This window comes from Brachionichthys hirsutus, chromosome 15 (assembly GCF_040956055.1).
Source record: "Brachionichthys hirsutus isolate HB-005 chromosome 15, CSIRO-AGI_Bhir_v1, whole genome shotgun sequence".
Taxonomy (NCBI): domain Eukaryota; kingdom Metazoa; phylum Chordata; class Actinopteri; order Lophiiformes; family Brachionichthyidae; genus Brachionichthys; species Brachionichthys hirsutus.
In genome coordinates, this window is record NC_090911.1 from 12,694,484 (window position 1) to 12,716,907 (window position 22,424).

Sequence of the window (22,424 nt, forward strand, 5' to 3'; positions counted from 1 at the left end):
TTCGAGGACCTTGAACGCAGCCTTCCTGCTTGTGGTGCGTTCAAGGTCCCGTCCCACCCCGGCTCGGCTCCCCGCTGAATCCTAAAAGCACGTTGTCCTCGCTGTCCTCGCTGCCGTCCCGTCTACAGAAGCTCATTTTATTTCTTGAAGACGGAGTCGGTTTTAGATGTGAGCACGAAGGCAAACGAACACGCGGGGTAGAAACGGGGTAGAAACGGGGTAGAGGCGGGGTAGAAACGGGGTAGAGGCGGGGTAGAAACGGGGTAGAGGCGGGGTAGAAACGGGGTAGAAACGGGGTAGAGGCGGGGTAGAAACGGGGTAGAAACGGGGTAGAGGCGGGGTAGAAACGGGGCAGAGGCGAGGTAGAAACGGGGCAGAGGCGGGGTAGAAACGGGGTAGAGGCGGGGTAGAAACGGGGTAGAGGCGGGGTAGAAACGGGGTAGAGGCGGGGTAGAAACGGGGTAGAGGCGGGGTAGAAACGGGGTAAAGGCGGGGTAGAAACGGGTAGAGGCGGGGTAGAAACGGGGTAGAGGCGGGGTAGAAACGGGGTAGAGGCGGGGTAGAAACGGGGTAGAGGCGGGGTAGAAACGGGGCAGAGGCGGGGTAGAAACGGGGTAGAGGCGGGGTAGAAACGGGTAGAGGCGGGGACGCGTCTCGACGCCCCGGTGGGACCCGAGTCTTTAACGCATTCCTGCAGCTTAAATTCTGTTTCATGTCATTTTCTTAGACAAATAAATTTTCAGAAACGCGTGAGAGTGAAATGAGAGCCAATCAAATTCAGCGTTTATTCACAGGAAGAAAGACCACAGTGTCCTCATTGTGTCTGGGGGGGGGGGGGGGGCTGCATCGACTGCTCGATCTCAGGGAGCCAAAAACATCCCGTCTGGAGAGGAAGCAGGAAGTCCTGTTGGGTCTCTGGGGGGGCGGGGCCTTCAGGGATGCTTCTGTGCTGCAACACGGTTGGACAGAAAAGACTCACGAGGAGCGGCGTGCGCGGGGCCGGGGGGGCGCCGAGCCGCCTCTCAGGGCCAGCACCAGATGCAGGACCGAGCCGCCCTGGATCTTGTAGTCCGCAGCCGTCTTCTCATCGTTCCTGGACAACAGAGGACGGTTAAAGGAGACGTCCCCGGAGGACGGTCTAAAGGGGACGTCCCCAGAGGACGTCTCATCACGGAGGAACTCACATCTGCTTGCCGCTGTAGATGAGCCGCTGCTGCTGGGGGGGGATCCCTTCCTTCTCCTCCACCCGTTCTTTGATCCGCTCCACCTTCAACAACAACAACCTGTTTAGAAGCGTTGGGGGCGCGCACGTGGTGCACGTGGGCACGCATCAAATGAGCTCATCACCTTGTCTGTGGGCTCGATGTCGATTTCTATTTCTTTTCCAGTGAGTGTCTGAAAAACATGAATCGATCACATCAAACGAGACACAAATCTCTGATCACGTCCTCAACCCGCGTTATTCCGTTCACATTACGACAGATCGATTCAGCTCGGAACCGGTTTACGCGGGCGGAACATCCGGGAAGCTGGATTCACTTCACCGGATAAGGGAAACTCCTGCTGCTAACCGGCTGCTAACCGGCTGCTAACCTGCTGCTAACCCGCTGCTAACCCGCTGCTAACCCGCTGCTAACCTGCTGCTAACCCGCTGCTAACCTGCTTCAGTCCAGTTAGCAAACCATCAAGTAGCAGCTGGCGCGTGAACGCAGGTGGAACCCGGAGCCGCGCAGGTAAACAGGCTAGAACCGCGACCGGACGGAAGAAGGTTCTCCACTCCGGCCCAGAACCGAACCAGCGAGCCGGTTCACGATGCCTCCGACCGGGAGAAGACGAAGCGAAAGGCCGCTCTTACCTTGACTTTTATCAGCATGGTGAATAAATAATAAAGTTTAATCCGCAATACACCGAAGACTTGCTAACACTTGGTAACTGAAGCTAACTCGCGCTTACTTCCTGTGTACAGCGGAAAAGGTTCCGGGTGTGATACATGCAGATGAAAGGTTCCGCTTTCATTCAAAAGGCTGAATAAAAAGAAAACAAAAAGCAATATCAGACAAAAATAAGACATAAAGAATAACATTTATTAAATAGAATAGTTATTATTAGCACAATCAACTGCAATTATAACTGCTATTTGTTTAACAGAGACATTTTAACTGTGTAGTCACATTTTAAGTTGAATCCACTACTACATGTAAATACCACTTTGAAAAAGTACTTTGAAGTACTTGCAGCAGAATTATAATACAATGTTTACCACTAAAATATGAGAGTAGAGATAGTGACGGTGATAAAGTAAAGCGAAAGCACAAATTAATTGATTCAGCTTCACCTCGGGGTCACAACGGGGTCGGGGCGTGTCATGACGTCATACAGGGGTAATTACAGGGTCAGCACGCACAAGTATAAATGAACAAATTGGACTTTAAACAGAAAAAGGTCTTTAGAGTGATAGCAGCCGATTCGACTCCGCGCTGCTGAAGCCCACGTGACGCGTGACGCGCTCCAGGTGAGTGAAGCGAAGCGGCTCACACGCCCGTCGGTCGTCAGGAAGGCTGCGCGTCATCAGCTCCAGTCAGGTGTGGATCGTTCGGGCATGCTGACCTACCTCTACCTGGCTGCGCTTACCTGCGCTGTTTGTGCCGCACCTGGCGCTAACCCAGGTATTCCGTGGGCGCGTGCGTGGGATGCTGCCCATGTGTGATGACGTGATGACGGCAGCGTGATAACCGTCTCGCAGCTCTCTCGGTGAGATGTCTGGAAGACTCGGTCCGGATCTCGTGGCGGATCAGCGCCGGGATGGTTCCACGCGCCGCGCGTCTCTTCCTGGGGAGCTGCATGCCGTCCAAGCTGGAGGTCCTGCCCGGCGGGGGGGGCGAGGCGGCGGCGCTCTTCAACTACCAGCTGACGGCGTGCAAGTTTAAGAGGCTGGTAGGTGACCGGCTGCGTGGGTGCAACGCGCCCCCTAGTGTCTGAAGAGCGTGGCCCATTTGTTTCACGCAGATTAAAGGGAAATACATCGTCTATCAGAACAACATGACCTACCGGCCCGCCCCCAGGTCCAGACCGGCGGCCTACACCTATCCGATCCGCTGCGTCTATAAAAGGTACGACCGTCCAGTCTGGAGCCGAGGCGTGAGCGTCACGACTTCCTGTTGTGTTTCAGGCCGGAGGGGTGGGTCCCGCCTTTCCTGAACCGTGGCTCGGGTTCCTCTGAAGGTCACGGCGACCTCGTCTTCCACATGGGACTCCTCGATGGTGAGCGAGCGCCGGCAGCAATGAACACGGCCCGGGCGCTTCAGGCCCCGCCTTCTCGTTCTCTCACCTGCAGAGCACTTCGCCGCTGTGGCGGAGACGAACGTCGTCCCTCCGGGATCCTTGATGCTGATCTGGGCCGCGGTTGAGCAGAAGTCCCATCAGCCTTTGCTGCTGCTCATGGATGAGTGTGTGGCGGCTGCGACGCCGGCGCTGCAGCCCGACAGCCTGGTTTACCCCATCGTCAGCAACAAGGGGTGGGCGGGACGGGCGGGACGGTGTCCTGGGAGGGTTCCAGAGGAGACGTCTTGATGCTAAATGCTAAACGAATCCTCGTTCCAGGTGCCTTTCAGAGAGCCGGCGGGGAGACTCCGCCTTCCTCCCTCGTAGCCGCTCCTCTGTTCTCAGCTTTTACCTCCGAGCCTTCAGGTTTCCTCTTGGAAACGAGGTGAGAGGCTGCATGCTACATGCTGCATGCTACATGCTGCATGCTACACGCTGCATGCTGCGTGCTACATGCTGCATGCTCCATGCTACATGCTACACACATGCTACACGCTGCATGCTACACGCTGCATGCTACACGCTGCATGCTGCACGCTGCATGCTGCACGCTGCATGCTGCACGCTACATGCTACATGCTACACGCATGCTACACGCTGCATGCTACACGCTGCATGCTACACGCTGCATGCTACACGCTACATGCTACATGCTGTGAAGGCACTGGGGACAGATCTCTGCCCTCCTCAGGTGTTCATCCACTGCAGGCTGGTTGCTTGGGATGCCAGCGGGCTTCATGAAGGGAAGAAGGCCTGCCAGTACGTCCAGGAAGCGGGGAGGTGAGTTTCCTGTTCTGGGGGACGCTCGGCTTCATTTCCAGCTGCTGCTTATTATTTAAAGACAGACTAAACTAAAGACTTTAAAGTGAAGACCTCTGTACACAAAGTGCCTCCCCCCCCCCCCCCCCCCCCACGCTGAACTGAGGGCCCCCTCTCTCAGATGGGAACTCTTTGACGACCCGTCCCAGAGCGCCGTCTGCAGCTGCTGTGGCTCCGCCTGCTCGTCCCCCCCCGGAGCAGCAGAACATGGTATCTCCTCCCTGCAACACGTTTCTTCTTCTTCTTCTCTTCCTGAAGTCGGTTTCTTCTTCTTCTTCTTCTCAGAATTCCACAGCTTCCACCACGAGGCGGTGTTGGGACCGTTGTCCTTGGAGGATCCGTTGGAGTCGCGGTCTCGCCGTGGGCCGCAGGCGCCTGAGGTTCAGCGATGAGACTGGAGCTCGTGTTCGGTCCAGGATGAAGCTTTTCTTCATGGATGATCTCACACGGCCTTCACATCCAGAATGTTGTCTGAAGCCCCTCCCCCTAATAAACCGTCGGCGCCTGGTCTCGTTGCTCGTATTCTGCAGTTCAGGAATGATGTGAAATAAAACTATCTACCCTTCAGGTTCAGACTCAGAACTTTATTTATCCCAAGGGGCAATTCAGTTTAAGATGAATGGAAGTCGGATTTGTCACGTCTGTTTCCTGATCGATGCCGGTCCGTTATATTATTGTGTTATCTGGATCAGTGCCGGTGCTGATCGGGTCGCATCCCGGCCCACGCCCCCTCCATCCCACCGAAAGTAGAGGCGGGTTCCCCCTGTGATGAAACGAGCTGTTCTCTGTTCATGGGCGTGGCTGCTGCTGCCCCTGGGCCTGGTGACGCCCCCTGTTCATGGGCGTGGCTGCTGCTGCCCCTGGGCCTGGTGACGCCCCCTGTTCATGGGCGTGGCTGCTGCTGCCCCTGGGCCTGGTGACGCCCCCTGTTCATGGGCGTGGCTGCTGTTGCCCCTGGGTCTGGTGACGCCCCCTGTTCATGGGCGTGGCTGCTGCTGCCCCTGGGCCTGGTGACGCCCCCTGTTCATGGGCGTGGCTGCTGCTGCTCCTGGGCCTGGTGACGCCCCCTGTTTATGGGCGTGGCTGCTGCTGCCCCTGGGCCTGGTGACGCCCCCTGTTCATGGGCGTGGCTGCTGCTGCTCCTGGGCCTGGTGACGCCCCCTGTTTATGGGCGTGGCTGCTGCTGCCCCTGGGCCTGGTGACGCCCCCTGTTCATGGGTGTGGCTGCTGTTGCCCCTGGGTCTGGTGACGCCCCCTGTTTATGGGCGTGGCTGCTGCTGCCCCTGGGCCTGGTGACGCCCCCTGTTCATGGGCGTGGCTGCCGTTGCCCCTGGGCCTGGTGACGCCCCCTGTTCATGGGCGTGGCTGCTGCTGCCCCTGGGCCTGGTGACGCCCGCCCCAGGTGAATGCGGTTTCCCTGATTGGTGCCTCCCTGTCGGGTTAAAGCCACCTGCCGCTGCAGGTAGGCTTCCAGTCACGATGGCGTTCCTTCGGCGAGTCGCTCTGCTGGTGAGCCTGGCTGCTGCCGTGTCGGTACACGCAGGTGAGAGCAGAACTCGACCCGGTTTATTGGCGTTCTTCGGCGTGGAGACTTGATTTCTGTTTCCTGTCTTAGTCGTGAAGCTGGACTGCAGGCCTGATTCTGTGGTGCTGGTCTGGACGGAGAGCAGGTCCCAGGTGGACACGTCCCTCCTTCACCTGGGCAGCTGTTACCCCACCAGCTCCTCGGTCCGGGAGGCAGTCTTCACTGTGGATCTCAGCGATTGTAACTTCAGCAGAACGGTGAGCGTTTAAATATCTGAACAGACTTAACGGTTTTGCGGAGCCACACCTGTCCTCTCGCTCAGGTGTCTCGGGTCTCGGATCTCGGTTCCACCTTTATACAGTGAATGAATGTTTGCATTGCTGGATTGAAATCTGGACGGGCTCTGAACTGATTTGGGTCTAGCAGCACTTCATTTGCTCTCGTTTGTCGTGTGGCGTCTCTCAAGGCTCAGTCCTCGGGCCACTTTTTATTTTGGAGAACCACGACATGCCGCTTCACTACTACGTGGCTGGGACTCTCAAAAGGACTTTCCTCTCACAGGTGACCGGAGCCGTGATAACGTACGCCAGCGATCTGAGCTACAGTTCCCCTCCTGGTTCTCCCGTGCCCTCCTTCACCCGCCCGGTGGTCTGCGTCTACGACAGGTGGGTCTCAGAGGCACCTGCACGTTGGATGGAGACTCGCCTGCTGTCCCTCTGCGGGTCTACGTGTGCATGGATTTAACGATCGGCTGTCTTTATCGATCCAGGCCCAACGACTGGTACCCTCCGCTTTATGAGCCGGTGTTTGAGACGTACGGTCGGGGAGATCTGGTGTTCCACTTTGGACTCATGAACGGTGGGTGTAAAACAAGCTATGGGGGGGGGGGCAGGCGACATGCTGGCCCCTGACTGGACCTCGTCTCTCCTGACTGCTGCAGGTAACTTCTCGGGCCCTGCGGAGTCCGCGGGCTTCCGTCTGGGCTCGCTGATCCCCATCGCGGCCAGCGTGGTGCAGAAGTCCCATCAGCCTTTGCTGCTGCTGCTCGAGGAATGTGTGGCGGCTTCCACCCCCGAGTTCCAGCCTGAAGGCAGCGTCTACCCCATAATCACCAACGAGGGGTACGGCGGCCGCGGAGGCAGCGAGTCGCTGCGCCGTCCTCCGGGCTCGGCCGTGAAACGCGTCTCCTTTCGTCGTCCAGGTGTCTGACGGACGGCAAAACGTCACGGACGACATTCAAGACGAGGCAGAAGTCCTCGGAGCTTCATCTCCTGCTTCAGGCCTTCAGGTTCTCCCAAGGCGAACAGGTGAGTCAGTCTTCCTACCTTTTATACGTGCATATTGGGGGGGGGGGGGGGGGCACTGGGGCGGCTCCGTTTACTAGACGCGACCTCGTTTGTGTCAGCAGGTGTTCCTCCGCTGCAAACTCGTGGCTTGGGATCCCGTTGATCTTGACGACACCAAGAAGGCCTGCCACTACGACCAACAGGGGGGGTAACGACGCCGTTGTTTGAGTTTGAGAAATGTCCCAGCATGCTTTGGGCCAGGAGAGTTGTAAAAGCTTCTTTAAAGCACAAAATAGCTCGGCCAGGTCCTCCGTGGGTGTGAAACGGGGGTCTCCATAGCGGGAGTTGACTGATAATAAATCGTCACTAAATGAGGGGACCCCCCCCCCCCCAAACCGGTCTTCTGGGTCTTCAGGGCTGAACTAATCTGTATTGTTGGACGCTTTGAGAGGTTGCGTTTGGTAAATGGCTGAGGAGCCGTTTAGTCAGCCGTCGTTCAGCGCCTGTGATGATGGAGACTTGACTCCGCCCATCAGCGGTTAATCTGACTTGTGCTCCTGAAGCTGGGAGCTGCTGGACGACCCTGCAAACAGCCACCTGTGCGACTGCTGCGAGTCCGACTGCAGGTCCAGGAAGACGAGGAGCGCTGCGCCAGGTATGTGAAACGCCTTTCTGTAAACCCAAACCTCCTCGCTGTGCTGAAACGAGCCTTCGTGAAAGCAGGGACGCGTGAACGGAGGGCCGTCCTCGGGCCGCTGGCCATCGCTGTGAATTCCTGAGGTAACCGGCGTGCGTGATTCAGTTGCATTGCAAACGTATCGGTCATCAACCAAACGCTTCCTGTTCCTCTTCCACAGGAAGGAGTCCATCCTGACAGACTTGTGTGTTCTCTGGCTTTTATTGTTGGATTTGCGGCTTGCTAACGGCCCGTTAGCCGCCTGGCTCCTCGTGTGGCTATTAAACATCAAATCCAAGCTCCTGAATGCTCAAATTATTTGTGTAGTGATCTTAAATGCATCCTACAATTGTTCATGACTTCTCAGGCCACCTGTATAAATGCCTACGTTTGGAGTTCAACCAACCCTCAGCAAGTCCTCTGGATCCGGGTTCTGCTCCTGCCTGGAGGATTGAGAATCTACAGAGTAATCAATAAAAAATCAATTAACTTAAATTGTCATACGATTCAGAACCTTTTTTCTTTTTGGTGTGGATGGTTTAGGGACTTGGCTCTAAAGCTGGTTTTGCGTCCACATCGGGTTTTATTTCCTGCCGAAATGACCACGTCCTCGTAAACGAACCCAAACCCAGGAAGAGGCGGAGCCGATCGGCCCTGAGGCTGACCACGGACTGTTCCCCGGCCACTGGCCGCCCGACTGACCACTGGCGTCCATAATGGTGCCGTGCGTGCGGATGCTGGTTGGACTCGGGCCCAGGAGGACAGTGACCGAGTCCCGACCTAGAACCCTGGCTCGGTTCTGTGAACGAGCGCGATGGCAGGAACATCCAACAAACTCACTGGAGAGCGGGCCCCCCCCCCACGGGATGACCTCTGAAGCGTAAACGGCGGCGTTGCATTCCTGGCCTTTGACTCTAAACGACACCAGAGCCTGATGCGAAGGTCGTAGGCCGTGAAGGTCGCCGGCCGGGGGAGACGCTGGGCGTGTGTTGGGCTCCGGTGGGTTTAAGATGGCCGCCGTTCAGGGTCACATAAACCATTAATGCATAATCAGTGTTTTTACATTCAGCAAGTTGAGTGACGTAACGTGAACCATTATAGACAGACCTAACGAGGGAGGTGAGCGGTTAACGCCGCGTCATTCGTCCCTGCGCCTATCAGAACCGAGCGCCCCGTGCGGAGGCGGGACCACGCCCCGTGCGGAGGCGGGACCACGCCTCCGGCCGAATCTTCGTCACGTCTGTGCGGCTAGCAGGTAAAGTTAGCATAACAGACGCCACAGGCCGCGAACTTTCTGTCCGGCGCGATATAAAAGTTTTCACTTTAATTATTTCCGTCATTATTTTGCCACGAAGTTATTAGCTCTAAGTTAAGCTAGCTGGCTAGCTCACACTTGTAGCCTTGTGTAGCTAATCCTAGCTGTGCGGAACGCATCATCTCTGGATCCCCTAAAATCAGACTGAAGTTATTTTAGTAAGGTCATAAAATAATTGCTGATTTAATTAAGTTACATTGGTGGTCTTATGTGCAAAAAAAGTAGGTTTTTTCGCTGGTTTAGTGTAAAAAAAAAAGAAGCTAATTAATTTGCGGTATACCATGTTATTTCAAAAACCATAGAAATGAATAAGGGAACAAAACGTCCATGTATAGCAATAAATATGACCGGGTAGTCGTCACGTAAAAGTAGCTGTTGTAAGATGTAAAAACAACACAAAGATGCAATATGCAAATCTGGGGTTCCACATTCTAGTTTACAACACTTTATACAACCATCAGCCTCCATTACAGCAGTAATCCTCCTCATGGACTGGCGCCGCCTGGACGAGGTCATCCTGTGAGAGGACGGTCCAGTCTTCGGTCAGAGTAGGAGCACGATATGTCCCGGCGCCACACGGAGTAAAAGTACACCGACATTCTGGGTACCTGCTGTAGTACTCGTGTTGCAGGAACACGTTTGTGTAACGTCGTGTGTAACCTGATTGACCCGCAGACCCCGAGAGGCGCGAGATGGACTGGCTTCACTGCAACCAGTGCTTCAGGAGGACGGGCTCCAAGATGGCCGTCTCCAGCTGCGGCCACATCTACTGCGAGGCGTGCATCACGTCCCGTAAGGCGAATACGCGGCGTTGCTCTGCCTCCGTGGAACGCGGTCGGTCACGCCTTTCTCCCCACAGAGCAGTGCCGGGTGTGCGGCGCCAGCTGCAGCTACCTGCCCATCACGGACGAGGTCTGCCTCTCCGCCGCGTTCCTCCCGCCCTCCCAAACCCCGACGGCCTAATCTCACTTCCGATGCGTTTCAGATGAAACCCCAGGAAATGATGTACTTCATGGACCCTGCGAAGCTGCTTCAGGCGCGGCTGGAGCGCGTCACGCAGGTGCGTCGCCGTCCGGGTGCCGAACGCAGGTTGTCGTGGCATTGCGGCGCCCTTCATTCCCCCGTGCGCCGCAGATCGCCCAGTTCCAGCAGACGCAGATGGGGAGAGTCACGGCTCACTTCAGGCACAAGGCGGCGGAGCTGCAGCGGTGCCTGGAGGAGGTGACGGCGCAGGCGTACAGGTGGCCGGACGCGTCTCACCGCTCCTCGGCGCCGGGCGCGCCGACCGTGACGCTCCTCTCGTTGTCGTCAGGCAGCTGTCTGAGCTGAGGAGGGAAAACGGCGAGCTGAAGAAGCAGCTTTCAGAGTTGGAGAGAGAGACGGCCGAGCTGAGGAAGCCGCTGTCTCAGAGGAGGGTGCGTGCCCCCCCCCCCCCCCCTTACCGATGGTGCCAGAACGCACTTACTGATTGACCCTTTCTGCCGCAGACGTCTCCGGGGTGGTTCCAGATGGACGGGTAAGCAGGCGTCCCCGTCTCGGCGCCGTTAATCCGTCAGACCGCTGCTGACCTGTGATCTCAAGCAGGGCTCAGAGGATGTCGCTTCCCGTGGCCGTCACCTCGCCGGGTAACGCCCGGCCTCGTCGGGATCTGTGAGTGCTTCAAGGGCGGCGTTCTCATTTTGGTTTGCTCCTCCCTTCGACAGTCACGCCTCGGTCCAGAGCAGCGAGGTACGTACGTCGTCTTCGCCGCCCGTTCTCCGAGGAGGACCCGGTTCACGCCGTCTCGTTCTGACAGTCGCTTGGGCTCAGCGGAGCCGCCGGGCTGGGCCAGAGACCTGGGTCGCAGTTCGTCCTCGCGTACGGTGAGTCTCGTCCTTCCGTCTCTCAGAACGCCGGTCGAGTTCTGAAACCGTTTGACCCGTTTCTACCAGACTCCCGGATCCATCAGCTCCATTTCCAGCCACGCCTCCTTCCGTAAGTGACGCCAACACGTTCGAGCGGCTCGTCGCTCGCTTCCGTGATGAATCGGCTAAATTCCCGTGGCCTCCGCGTCCGCAGGAACGCCGTCCTCCCTCCAGACGCCGACCAGGTGGGACGTCCTATCCGGATGCTCCGCTTTCAGCCCGTCCGTTAGAGACGAGTCTCTTTGTCTCTTTGTCTCTGTCGTCCTCAGGATTCGCCAGACTCCCACTGCTTACCAGTTCCCGTTCATGAGCGGATTATCAATACAGTCACCCAGACGCTGAGGACCCCCCGACCCCCCAGGACACACTAGTCAGCTAAGTTCACCGGCAGCAACGAGTGTTTTACGTTGCCGTGTTTCTGTACGTAACGTTCATTAATAGTTTCGTGGTCAGTCTTCGACTCGTCTTTTTTTTACGTGCTCTGATGGGAACACTCGGTGACATCACGGCCCGGTGACATCACGGCCCGGTGACACCGCGGCTCGGCGACATCACGACTCGGTGACACCGCGGCTCTGTGACATCACGACTCGGTGACATCATGGCCCGGTGACATCATGGCTCGGTGACACCGCGGCTCTGTGACATCACGGCTCTGTGACATCACGGCTCTGTGACATCGCGGCTCGGTGACATCACGGCTCTGTGACATCGCGGCTCGGTGACATCACGACTCGGTGACACCGCGGCTCTGTGACATCACGACTCGGTGACATCATGGCCCGGTGACATCATGGCTCGGTGACACCGCGGCTCTGTGACATCACGGCTCGGTGACATCGCGGCTCGGTGACATCACGCGAGGACAACACGGCTCGGACACGCGATTACGAAGGCAAATCTTTTACTGGTTTCCAGTGACACGGTTGTGCAAATGGGAACAAGAACAAAACAAAAATACACCGAAGACATCCGCGACGGAAGACGAGTGTCGTGAACGATTCCCTACAGCAGGACACCCGCGTCAACGTCCCGTCCCCGGCGGGGGGACAGAACGGCGACACGTCTCTAATCATCTAAAGTCTCACGTCAGAATTACTCAATTCAAATGTGTCTGGGCTCTAATTCCTAATCCAGTCCAAGAGGAAAGGGTTCCTCTCCTGCTGGACCTACCCCCCCCCCCCCCCCCCCCCCCATAAGTTATCTAGCTCAACTCTATCATCAACCATCGAGGCACACTCTACACCTACTAAGACAAAAGACGGACCAATAGTGACTGAAAATCAAAACTAACGATGGAAATCCTGCCAAAGTAACGTGAAGTATTCAAAGTAGAGTTCATGGACCAGCTGGACCAGCTGGACGAGATGTCCCCTCGGTAGAGGACGCTCGTGATTCGTGAAAGGTTTGGACGCGTCCAGGCGAACGGCGGTGCAGGACGTCGCTTTAAAACGTTGTGCTTCTCCCGACGGAATCGTCGGCTGTGGAGGAATGATTACGGAGACATGTCCTCCTGGAGCTGTCCTCCTGGACCCGTCCTCGTCTGCTGCGTCCAAATGTCCAAGCAGGCCGGCCTCCGATGCTGCAGCAGCGTCCTGAAGGTTCTGTCGTAGCGATCGGAGCAAACGTCCAGAGACGGATCCAACCAGCGTACAAGTTACTGTCTGAAGTACAGCAAGTCCAAATATATTAGGATCAGCATGAAACTGCAGCACGTACACACATATATATATAGAAATATATATATACACACATAAAAACGACAAACCTCACGTTGGCCTGTACTGGGAAGACTGGACGCTACAAAGCTAGCTCATTAAAGCGACTTAAACCAAATGCTCTCGTCCTCGCACCGTCCCACGAGGGTTCCTACGCCCCGTTCCGCCGTCTTACTCTGCGGCGACGGGTTCCTGCTCCGCCCCCCCGGCGTCCTGGGCAGCGAACCACGCCCGCACCTGCTGGTAGCTCATGCGGGACTTCTTGCAGAGCGAGTCGAGGTCTTTCTCCTGCAGCGATCCCGTGGAGAGGTAGTACGCTATCAGCGGCTGGACGTCCGGGGGGTCCGAACTCGCCGCGCCGGCCTGAGCTTTACGTTTGCGGCTACCGGCCCGCGGCGCTGCTCCGTTGGTCAGGCCGCCGCCACCGCCGTGCTCGGCTGCCAGGGCCAGGAACTGGTCGCGGACCCCCTTCACCCAGCGCAGCTGGCCGTTCTTCACGGCGTAGCGCGTGTCTCCGAACCACTGGATCACGTCTGCCCGGGGCAGGCCGGTGAGCGCCACCAGCCGGGTGTAGTCCTCGCTCTTGGGCCACTGGCAGCGCAGGAAGTGCTGCTTCAACACGTCCAGCTGCTCCTTCGTCTTCCTCGGCCGCCCGGCGGGCGTCAGGGAGGGCGACGCAGACGAAGAGGAAGACGACGCCCCGGCGTGAGAGGGCGTGGCTCTGGCCGAGTAGGCGGATTTCTTTGCCGCGCCGATGCTTTTGGAAAGTAGTTTACTGGACAAGATGGCGGGGGGTGGGCTTCCAGAGGGGGAGGAGTTGAGATGGGAGCTTGACGGACTTGAGGTCTCCTGTGGAGCGTCCAGCTCAACCTTGCAGGTCTTCGTCAGCTGCAGGGGTTGGTCGTCCCGCTGCTCCTCGTCCTTCAAGCTGTCGCCGTCGCCGGAAAGCTCCTCCAGAGCGTCGTAGCCGTCCCCGTCCAGGACACGCCCCCCGAAGGCTTCCAGGCTGCTGGTCAGGAAGGTCTGAAAGAAGTGTGCGTTCCTCATCCCGTTGCCCCGCCCGGCGTCTGGGCCCCGAGCGGCGTCGGGATCCCGAGCGCTGTCTGGGCCCCGCCCGCCGTCTGGGCCCTGCACGGCGTCGGGACCCCGAGCGGCATCGGGACCCCGAGCGGCGTCTGGGCCCCGCCCGGCGTCGGGATCCCGAGCGGCGTCTGGGCCCCGCCCGCCGTCTGGGCCCCGCCCGGCGTCGGGACCCCGAGCGGCGTCTGGGCCCCGCACGCCGTTCACGTGCACATTCTTTTGAACAGTAAGTGGGAGGGGCTGACTCTGCAGGTCAGCCTTGGCCCCCCCCGCGGCGTGCTGGGAGTAGCCGTGAGCCGCCGCCAGGCTCCCCCTGCCGACCCGAAGCTGGTACCTGCTGTCACTGAACCATTTACGAATGTCGTTCCGGGTCAGCCCCGTTTCGTCCTGCAAGCGTCGTAGCTCCGCCTCCGCAGGCCAGTTCTCTCTCAGGAAGCTCTTCCGGAGGGCGGCGAGCTGAACTTTAGACTTTTTGTAGCGACTGTGACGATGGCGTTGGGTCGAGGGCTCGGCGAGCTCGTGGGAGACGTGGGCGGGCGCACTGGCTGGCGAGCGGTAGAAGTACGAGTCCTGGGGAGGGGGGAGGCAGGAACTGAAGCACGGGGCGGCGGCCTTGGACGGCCTGTAGGAGTCGGGCGACTCGCACATCGGTTTCTTCTGCGGGGTGAAGGTGGAGATGGCTCCCTCTGCTTCGTCGGCGTCCTGATCGACCACGACCAACTCCTCGCCGCCCCCATCCTTGCTCGCCACGTCGGCTTCCTTGCTTGTTTCCGGGGAGTCGGCGCACAGCTCGGGCGCCGCCAGCTTCCGCTGCGTCTCCTCGATCTCCTCCGAGGACCAGCTGATGCCGTACTTGATTCTCTGGACCATGAACCACACCTTAACTTTGTCCAGCGGTAAGGCGCACAGCCGAGCCAAGGCGCCGACCTCCCGGGACGACGGGTACGGGAACACGTTGAAGGCTTGGACCAGCTCCGGGATGGCGTCCAGCTCCCGGGTTTGGTCCGCCTGCGTCCACACCAGCTTCAGCCCCTCGGACACCAGCGGGAGACACACCACCGAGTTGTGGTTGGTGGTGAAACTGGCCACGCCCCCTGCGTTGCTTTCAGACGAGCCGGCGGCGCCTTTCGCCTGGAGCCTCCCTCCGCTTTCGACCTCCGTTGCTTTCGGCTCCAGCGACTCCTCCGTCGCCCGATGAAGTCCGTTTCTGCCATTGTGCTCGCCGTAGGCGTCCATCTGGTCGCTGGACAATCGGCGCCACCTAGAGAGGAAACAGAAACAGTGACTTGGCTGCTGGCGTGTTCCCGGACCCGATAAGATCAGCGCCAGGAGGAGGAGTCCAGCCGAGAGCACGGACGCCGAGCTCCGAGAACTTTCTGTCCTTTTCATTCTGGGTTAATTATCTGACAGCTGTTCCCCCCCCCCCCCCCGATTCTGAACTCCCAATGAAACTGGTGCCGGACTCCATCCAGACTGGGATCCCCTCCCCCAAAGTGTGGGACTGACTTTTGTTTTGTGTGAGTGGGGGGGCTGGGGGGGCTGGTCGCAAAGGGTGGGTGTTTTTTTTATTATTTCTCACCCCTTTCAGGTCAGGCTTTGTCCCCCCCCCCCCCCCCCCCCCCCCAAGTTCTCAGGCCCAAAAGTTAAGAGTAGCCTCTTCACAATGGCCGATACCGCCGGAGGACCCTGGGGAGGGAGAGAACGGGTTCCTCCGCTCACGCTGCCGAATGTTCCTTATCACGATCGGAATAGATCCAATCTGGTTATTGAGCAACAGGTGCCACGTCAGAACAGGGACCGGGCCGGTAGTCTGCACCAGAACAGGGACCGGGCCGGTAGTCTAGTCTACACACGGCGACCCGGCAGAACAGGGACTACCGCAGTGTGTAGTCTAGTCTACACACTGCGACCCGTCAGAACAGGGACCGGGCCGGTAGTCTAGTCTACACACTGCGACCCGGCAGAACAGGGACCGGGCCGGTAGTCTGCACCAGAACGGGGACCGGGCCGGTAGTCTGCACCAGAACGGGGACCGGGCCGGTAGTCTAGTCTACACACTGCGACCCGTCAGAACAGGGACCGGGCCGGTAGTCTGCACCAGAACAGGTACCGGGCCGGTAGTCTAGTCTACACACCGATCCAGTGATCGGATATTAGAGATCAATAACAAGTGATGACGTCTGTTTTGGAAAGTTTGAAAGACAACTGAACGAGATGAGCCCAAACATGAGACCCAAACCGGATCAGATTAGTGACGCCATAAAGCCCAGCGGGGTGCGGGGGCGCGCCGCGTGCACGGTCCCCGGTGCGTTGATCCACCGGCAGGTTCAGCATCTTTTGTTGTGGCGTCAACAAGCGGGATAAAGTTGCTGTCCGCGCCGCGGCTCCGGTACTCCCGTGCCCCCCCCCCCCTTATGGCGCATGAACTAAACCGCTTCGCAGCGCACGCGCGCACTCCGTCACCGGACACGCTTCAACGGAACACAAAAATAAACTTACCCAAAAGAGCCGCCCAAGCAGCCCGTTATCCGGAGCCCGTCCGAGCGGGCACGAAACCAGATCCACGGAGCCCCCCCCCCCCGCTTCCGCTGCGTGCTTATGGCCGAAGTTTGCGCGCAGGACCGGGGACACAATGCCGCCCGTCCGCTTGACCCGCTCCTCGACGGAACCGGAGACAAAGATGACCAAGTTTGTCGCGTCTCGCTGGAGTTGTGCCGTCGACCGAACCCCCCCCGGTCCGCAGCCCAGACGGCCCAATCCGTGAGACCCGCGTCCGGATACGAGTCGCCGCTCCTTCGTCACCGGCCGGCCATCCGCCGCCGCTTTTGTTCTTTCGCCGAAGTGTTTCCCCTGTCCGGTCGGATCGAGGCGAGGCGGAGCCGAGGACCAGGAAGCCCAGAAGGCCCGACCGACGCGGTGACGCGCGGTGGGCGTGCCAGTCCGGGAGCGCAGGCCGCGGATTGGACGGGGGAGGCGCCTGTACCACAAATCCGTGGCGGTCGGTTAGCGCGTCACCCCGGTCGGGCTATTAATAACGGAAACAGATTTCCACTGACCGAGAGGCGGAGTCCTGGTCCTGGTCCTGATCCTGATCCTGGTCCGGACTCAGGACTCGACCTCGGGGTTGGTTTTCCACTGACCGAGCTGGGAGGTTCTGGTTCTGGTTCTGGTTCTGGTCCTGGTCCTGGTCCGGACTCAGGACTCGGGTTTGTCGTTTTTTTACATTGTAAAACTAATTTCTGCTTCTTCTACGTATGAACATAAATGTGTGAGCTTCAAAGGGTTCGTGTTGGCGTTGATGGATCCACAGGGGGGCAGTGATGAGTCACGGCGGTCCATGGCAAAAGTTCTGACGTCACAAGTCGTGACGGCGCCCCTCAGGTAAAATCACGCACGATCTCCACGCTGCGATATTAGTAGACATTAGTCACGTCTTAATAGAATAATGGCGACACTGCCCCCAAAGGTGAGGAGTGGTACTGCCACACCTGTAGCGTGAGCCTGGAGCCGGCGACTCTCAGGAAGGTGCAGAAACGAACACGGGCTCTAACCGCGTTAAGCTTTTTGTTCTTAATTCACTGCATCAAGTCTGAAGATATCTAAAATAAAGACCCGGAGACGTTCCAGCGGTCCCATGCCCCCCCCCCCCCCAGACTGTGATTACGTTTGATTTGCTGAAGCTAAATAATCGACAAACAGGAAACGGCAGGTCAACGTTTCTTTATTTCGGCAGCCGTTAGCTCCCAGATCAAAGAGTCGTAGTGTCGACGAAGCAGAATCTTTGATGAGCTCAGCTGGACCTGAAGACGTTTCACGTCCCACCCAGGAGGGGGGGGTCCAGATACCTCTACTCCTGTCTGGACCCCCCAGCGGATGGAGGTGAAGCGTCTTTAATCAAACAGGTCCAGTTGGGTCTTTGATTCTGCTCTTCCTGGTTTACCTCCGCCTGGATGAGACCCGTTTAAATCCGGCTGCTCGCCAGCGCGAGCACAAAGTGAGGCACCCGCAGGAAGGCGGGGACGTACGGCGCCAGCCAGGCGAGGGCCGGGACCTGACTCAGCATGAACCTCACCGAGCTGTAATCAACGATGCTCCGACCTGGAAACGGACACGACTCAGCGCCATCGTGGTCCAAATCGAGACGACGCTAGAAACTCACCGTCGTCCTCTTTAACCCCGTAGCGTCTGGCCAGGTCGCAGGTCATGAGCGTTCTCCCAGTCAGCGCCATCAGATCTTTATCTGGCAGGAAGACAAAGGGGAAGGTGGACGACCTTCAGAGCTTCCGGAGCTTCCTGCGTCTTCCTTCAGTGGGGGGGTCGTCTCACCTTTCGCCAGGCCGACGATGCACTTCCCAGCCAGTTCTAAGCTCTCTCCTTGGGCGAAGAGGCGTTTGGTCTGGTAAGAGGTGGAGTCCGAACGTTTATAAGACAGCGGCGCCGCCGTGGACGTGGATCTGCAGCGGGAGAAGACCCTACCGTGGGCTCTACGGCCGGCGACACGTTCTCAGCCAGTATCAGCTTATTGACCATCTCGGTCTGCACCGCCCCCGGCCAGACGCTGACGGACGCCACGCCCCGGCTCCTCAGCTCCATCGCCATGTCTGCTGCCATCCTGTCACACTGGAGCCACACCCACCTCAACACAGAGCGCCTTACCCCGTGGGTTCCTCTCAGGAATTCAAACCGCCCTCCTATTGGGAGCTGGTTTTTGGTGAGCTGATGTCATTCTGGGTTAAATCCCAACTTTCAGCATGAAACGCTGTAATTTGACCTTTTAATGAATTTTGACCTTCTCCGTGACCCTTCGGCACCCAGATGAGTTCAAAACGGCCTGGAAGGGGTTAAAATCCCGAAATCCATGTCAAAGGTGATTTAATGTGACTCTATACGAGTCACCTGAAAGATTGAGAAGTACAAATGGAGACGAATGGATAAATGACAGGTGGACATTTGTGTCCACTTGAAGGTCACGGATGGGACCTTTGAAGGGTAACACAAAGGGTCAAACATCACGCGGCAGATTTTAACTTCTGATAAACGAGGAACAAGTCGGAGGAGAACTCACCGCGGCTTTTCCAACGCCATACGCCACATTGAAGAGGTACTGAAGCCCGCCGATCGATGAAATGTTGATTATCAATCCACGACCTTGAGCCACCATCAGACGGGACGCGTAGACGGAGAAGAAATAGTGTCCCCTGCCGGAAAAATAAAGAGGGAACGTTATTTTACAATACCTCGAACCAAAATAAAGACCATCCATTGGTCCAGAATCTATTGCATCGCGTCTTTAATCCAGATCCGTCTCCGGATTAAAGACGCGACTGAGCGGACATCGAGTCCGTCCGTGTCCCAGACACGACTCGGCACGGCTGCCCACCTGAGGCCCGTGTTGTTGATAGAATCCCAAATGGACGGATCGATTTCCCAGAACTTCTTCCCCAAATTATCGAAGATATCCTGGAATAGAAAACGATCCGGAGGTCAGCGTGCCTTCGAGCAGGCGGTGAGTCGGGTTTGAGGACGGGCGGTACCTGCACTCCAGCGTAGGCGTTGTTGACCAGGAGGTCCAGCCGACCCTTCTGTTCACGCCGGATCCGCTCAATCAGGTCCTCGATGTCTTTGTCTTTCGTAGAGTCACAGATGACTGGGACACAGGCTCCGCCCCTCTCCTTTACCTGTGTTGAGAACGGAGATATGAGCTGTGATTCCCGTTAGCCGATGCTGACTTGTAAATCGGGGCAGGAAACGCACTTGGGGGAGGAAGTGGCCTTTTTGGGAAGCTTACAAAATAAAAGCGTGGCGGTCAGAAATGCGAGCTGAAAGCGTCACCTCGGCCGCGGTTCGGTTCAGGGCCTCCTCCTGGCGCCCGGTGATGTAGACGGTGGCTCCGGCTCCGGACAGCTGGAGGGCGATTCCCTTGCCAACACCTCTGGAGGCGCCGGTTACCAAACACACCCAACCACACATGGACATCTCGTCTACCGGTGGAGACGCCAAACGGTGACTTCTGGTTAAAAAAAGATTAAAGGGCAAAGTGGTTGCATAAATAAAAATACAAAATGTCTACCCTCAGGGTCTCTGACCGTTGTTGACCTTTGGGATTGCTCGTCTGCGTTATGCATATACGCATGTAAAATGGATTTATAGATAATATTGCATAAAAGCGTAAACTCCGGTTTTATGTAAATAATCATTCGTGTTCTTGTGGAACGGAATCTTTGAGGCCGTAATCTTTTTACGCCGACGGTGTAACTGCTGTAAACCAAATTGCCCTCTGAGGGACAAATCAATAAAAAGTATTTAGTATTTATCATTATCTGTTATCAGAAGTTAGTTAAACAAAAACCGTTATGGGAATTCCCGGAAGAGGGTTCAGAAATCCATACCAGATGGAATGGTGGAATTCCATTTGGTATGAAAATTCCCTACAAAACCTTCGGATTAAACTGGGTCAAACCAAATAGAACTATATTTAAAAATAAGACTTTATAAAACGGTCTTTAAATAGCTCGGACTACTATAAAAACAACAACGCCCGACTCCGGAGAAAGCCCCTCACCTGGTTTGTCAAGTCCCGATAACAACCGACAGACAACGCGAAAACGGCGTCAAAAGCCACGCCTAACCGTAAATAATGAGAACATCGATCCACGTTCAGCCCGAGGCGACGTGACGTAAAGGAAGAGCCTGTTTTTACTGAAATATCGCGAGAAAAGCCAACCCGATATTCACTTCCGCTAACTTCCTGTTTCGCCGAGCAGCTCTTCGATAAATTTAACGAGCTGTTTAATTGTTTAAGAGAATTAGCATCATGTTAGTTTTCCGTTATCACTGTTTCATCAGACTGTCGTGAGAGTTTACGTATCAATAAATCAGACAGGCCGAGCAGCGTTTCAAGAGCCAGTGACGTCATTTCCGGTGATTGCGCCGTCCCGAGACACGGCAGTCGTATTTCGGGATTAACATTTACTCGTCTGTTTTTGAGAGGACGTTAATTAATGTATAAAACATTCAACGTGACATTTTCTATAGATAAATCCACGTTTCTATTATCATAACGAGTTAAAAACAACTTCTGAAAAGAAGAAAGGTCCTTGGTCAGGTATGAAACACCTGTGGATCGGTAACCAACCCGGCCACGGCCATGACGAACGTCATACCGGATCGGTCGAGGCCCGGGTGAGTCGAAGACAGAGACGAAGAGGAGGAAGAGGAAGATGAGGAGGAAGACGGTGCATCAGCAGCGAGAGAAGAGGAAGAGCGCTGCGCTTCCTGACCAGCTTTGTAATCAGTAAAGTTGATTTGTTTCATAATCCGGAGTCATTACTGAACAAACACCTCAAACACGAGAAGTAACAAAAGAACCGCGCGAGAAAAGGAGAATTCTAGCAAGCTGCACGCGTAAACGGGCCCCGATGCGGAAGGCCTGGTTCAGACAATAAAACAACCAGAACACGACCCGTTCTGTTTATTCTGTTCGGTAACGTCCTTCATCTTGTCCGGGCCAAAACGATCTTACAGAAAGATGTCGGAAGCAGTTCACGAGAGTCGCCGTGTAAAAACGGTGAACCGCCGTGTGACGCAGTCCTGGAGGAGCTGCTGCAGGACACGGCGCAGGAAGAGCCGAGGTCCACCGAACGGCCCCCCTCCCAGATCCAACACCCCCCCTCAGTCTCTCCCCGCTGTCCCGGCGACGCTCCTGAAGAACTGGGCAACAAAGACCGGGTCCTGCTCCTCCAGCATGTGCAGGAAGTGGTTCCTCTCCTCTTCTCCCCAGGACTGGAACCACTGGGTCCAGAGGCGCAGCTGGCATTCAAAGATGTTCGGCAGTCTGTCTTTGACCTGCGACGACAGAACGTTCAGAACCGCACGGCAACAGTCGCCCTGCCGACAGGCGTCGCCATCACGTACCTGCAGAGTGCTCAGCGAGTCCAGGAGGGTGCACACCTTCCCAGGGACGGCCTTCCCCAGGAGATCCTGCAGGAAGCGCTCCTTCTGGGTGGGGGGCCAGCCCTGGAACCAGCTCAGGACGCACCGCTGCTCCTGGAGGCTCACGTAGGAGATGGGCTCTGGATCTCTGACCTGACCTGCGTGCGGGGAAGGGGCGCAGGAGAGCTTCTCGAGGCTTGGGGGGCTGGCTACACCCCGCGGAGCTGATGGAAAGTCCCCCGGGCTCGGAGTGGAGCTGCCAGCCCGGCGCTGCGACCCTCTGAGCCCGCACGGCGCGTCCGCGCGGCTGCGCTGCTGCTCGTCTGCTTGGTTGAGATGATTGAACCACGACATCTCTGGAAGTAAGCGTTGAGTAAAAGCCAGATTCAATCAACAATGGCAGCTGCTGATTGACCCCGTCGGTAAAGATAACGTCAACATGTAGATCGAACATTAAACAACACTAACATCGGTGCCACAATTTGAACGAGCGTCGTTTCATGCTCTTATAAACGGCTACGAGTAGCCATCCTTCCGAGATGCATTATTGTGGCGTCGGCATATTTAAACCGACGCGATGTTAGCTAAAATAAAGCTAATCTTTCAACGATATATACAGGAAGTGAATGTCTGCCATGACCCGCCCTGCGCCGGCTCTGATTGGTCTATTCCGATAATCGTACCTATTGCTAAACCTATCCAAATCAATCAGCCTACTATGCGGAGGCGGAGGCGCTTCAGGCCTTCACCTACCGGTATGTAGGATTCGAAATGTAGCATACAGTAGCAGCTAATTAGCCTTGGTGTGGAGGAAATCAAGCTTGCGCAGATTTTGCGCATTTCGTTTA

The 22,424-nt window shown here is 56.8% G+C and overlaps 6 protein-coding genes across 6 annotated transcripts; 2 read left to right on the forward strand and 4 right to left on the reverse strand.

Moving 5' to 3' along the window:
- Positions 1–567: 567 nt before the first annotated feature.
- On the reverse strand, positions 568–1,960 carry nedd8l (NEDD8 ubiquitin like modifier, like). The gene is made up of 4 exons (XM_068748585.1): positions 1,856–1,960; positions 1,348–1,395; positions 1,185–1,267; positions 568–1,093 (listed from the first exon to the last, which is right to left on the reverse strand). Exons 1-4 carry the CDS (start codon positions 1,871–1,873, stop codon positions 976–978), a joined length of 267 nt encoding a protein of 88 aa, XP_068604686.1. The 5' UTR covers positions 1,874–1,960; the 3' UTR covers positions 568–975.
- Positions 1,961–2,802: 842 nt separating this feature from the next.
- On the forward strand, positions 2,803–7,614 carry LOC137905102 (zona pellucida sperm-binding protein 3-like). The gene is made up of 16 exons (XM_068749332.1): positions 2,803–2,934; positions 3,007–3,110; positions 3,170–3,261; positions 3,335–3,515; positions 3,601–3,706; positions 4,013–4,101; positions 4,262–4,350; positions 4,426–4,520; positions 5,587–5,683; positions 5,756–5,922; positions 6,227–6,330; positions 6,435–6,523; positions 6,606–6,786; positions 6,867–6,972; positions 7,074–7,159; positions 7,515–7,614. The coding sequence occupies exons 1-16, from the start codon at positions 2,803–2,805 to the stop codon at positions 7,612–7,614; spliced, it is 1,818 nt and encodes a 605-aa protein (XP_068605433.1).
- Positions 7,615–9,634: 2,020 nt separating this feature from the next.
- Positions 9,635–11,188, forward strand: LOC137905104 (RING finger protein 212B-like). Its single transcript, XM_068749333.1, has 12 exons — positions 9,635–9,734; positions 9,802–9,854; positions 9,928–10,002; positions 10,077–10,183; positions 10,255–10,357; positions 10,430–10,458; positions 10,527–10,567; positions 10,646–10,670; positions 10,738–10,804; positions 10,874–10,916; positions 11,001–11,031; positions 11,116–11,188. The coding sequence occupies exons 1-12, from the start codon at positions 9,635–9,637 to the stop codon at positions 11,186–11,188; spliced, it is 747 nt and encodes a 248-aa protein (XP_068605434.1).
- An 853-nt stretch (positions 11,189–12,041) lies between these two features.
- On the reverse strand, positions 12,042–16,221 carry homeza (homeobox and leucine zipper encoding a). The gene is made up of 3 exons (XM_068749035.1): positions 16,144–16,221; positions 13,818–14,905; positions 12,042–13,631 (listed from the first exon to the last, which is right to left on the reverse strand). Exons 2-3 carry the CDS (start codon positions 14,878–14,880, stop codon positions 12,736–12,738), a joined length of 1,959 nt encoding a protein of 652 aa, XP_068605136.1. The 5' UTR covers positions 14,881–14,905; positions 16,144–16,221; the 3' UTR covers positions 12,042–12,735.
- A 1,128-nt stretch (positions 16,222–17,349) lies between these two features.
- On the reverse strand, positions 17,350–20,344 carry dhrs1 (dehydrogenase/reductase (SDR family) member 1). The gene is made up of 9 exons (XM_068749077.1): positions 20,207–20,344; positions 19,477–19,654; positions 19,179–19,322; positions 19,025–19,104; positions 18,710–18,842; positions 18,121–18,264; positions 17,971–18,040; positions 17,804–17,884; positions 17,350–17,742 (listed from the first exon to the last, which is right to left on the reverse strand). The coding sequence occupies exons 2-9, from the start codon at positions 19,618–19,620 to the stop codon at positions 17,606–17,608; spliced, it is 933 nt and encodes a 310-aa protein (XP_068605178.1). The 5' UTR covers positions 19,621–19,654; positions 20,207–20,344; the 3' UTR covers positions 17,350–17,605.
- Positions 20,345–21,193: 849 nt separating this feature from the next.
- c15h14orf119 (chromosome 15 C14orf119 homolog) lies at positions 21,194–22,216 on the reverse strand. Its single transcript, XM_068749111.1, has 2 exons — positions 21,559–22,216; positions 21,194–21,489 (listed from the first exon to the last, which is right to left on the reverse strand). The coding sequence occupies exons 1-2, from the start codon at positions 21,928–21,930 to the stop codon at positions 21,316–21,318; spliced, it is 546 nt and encodes a 181-aa protein (XP_068605212.1). The 5' UTR covers positions 21,931–22,216; the 3' UTR covers positions 21,194–21,315.
- Positions 22,217–22,424: the final 208 nt, after the last annotated feature.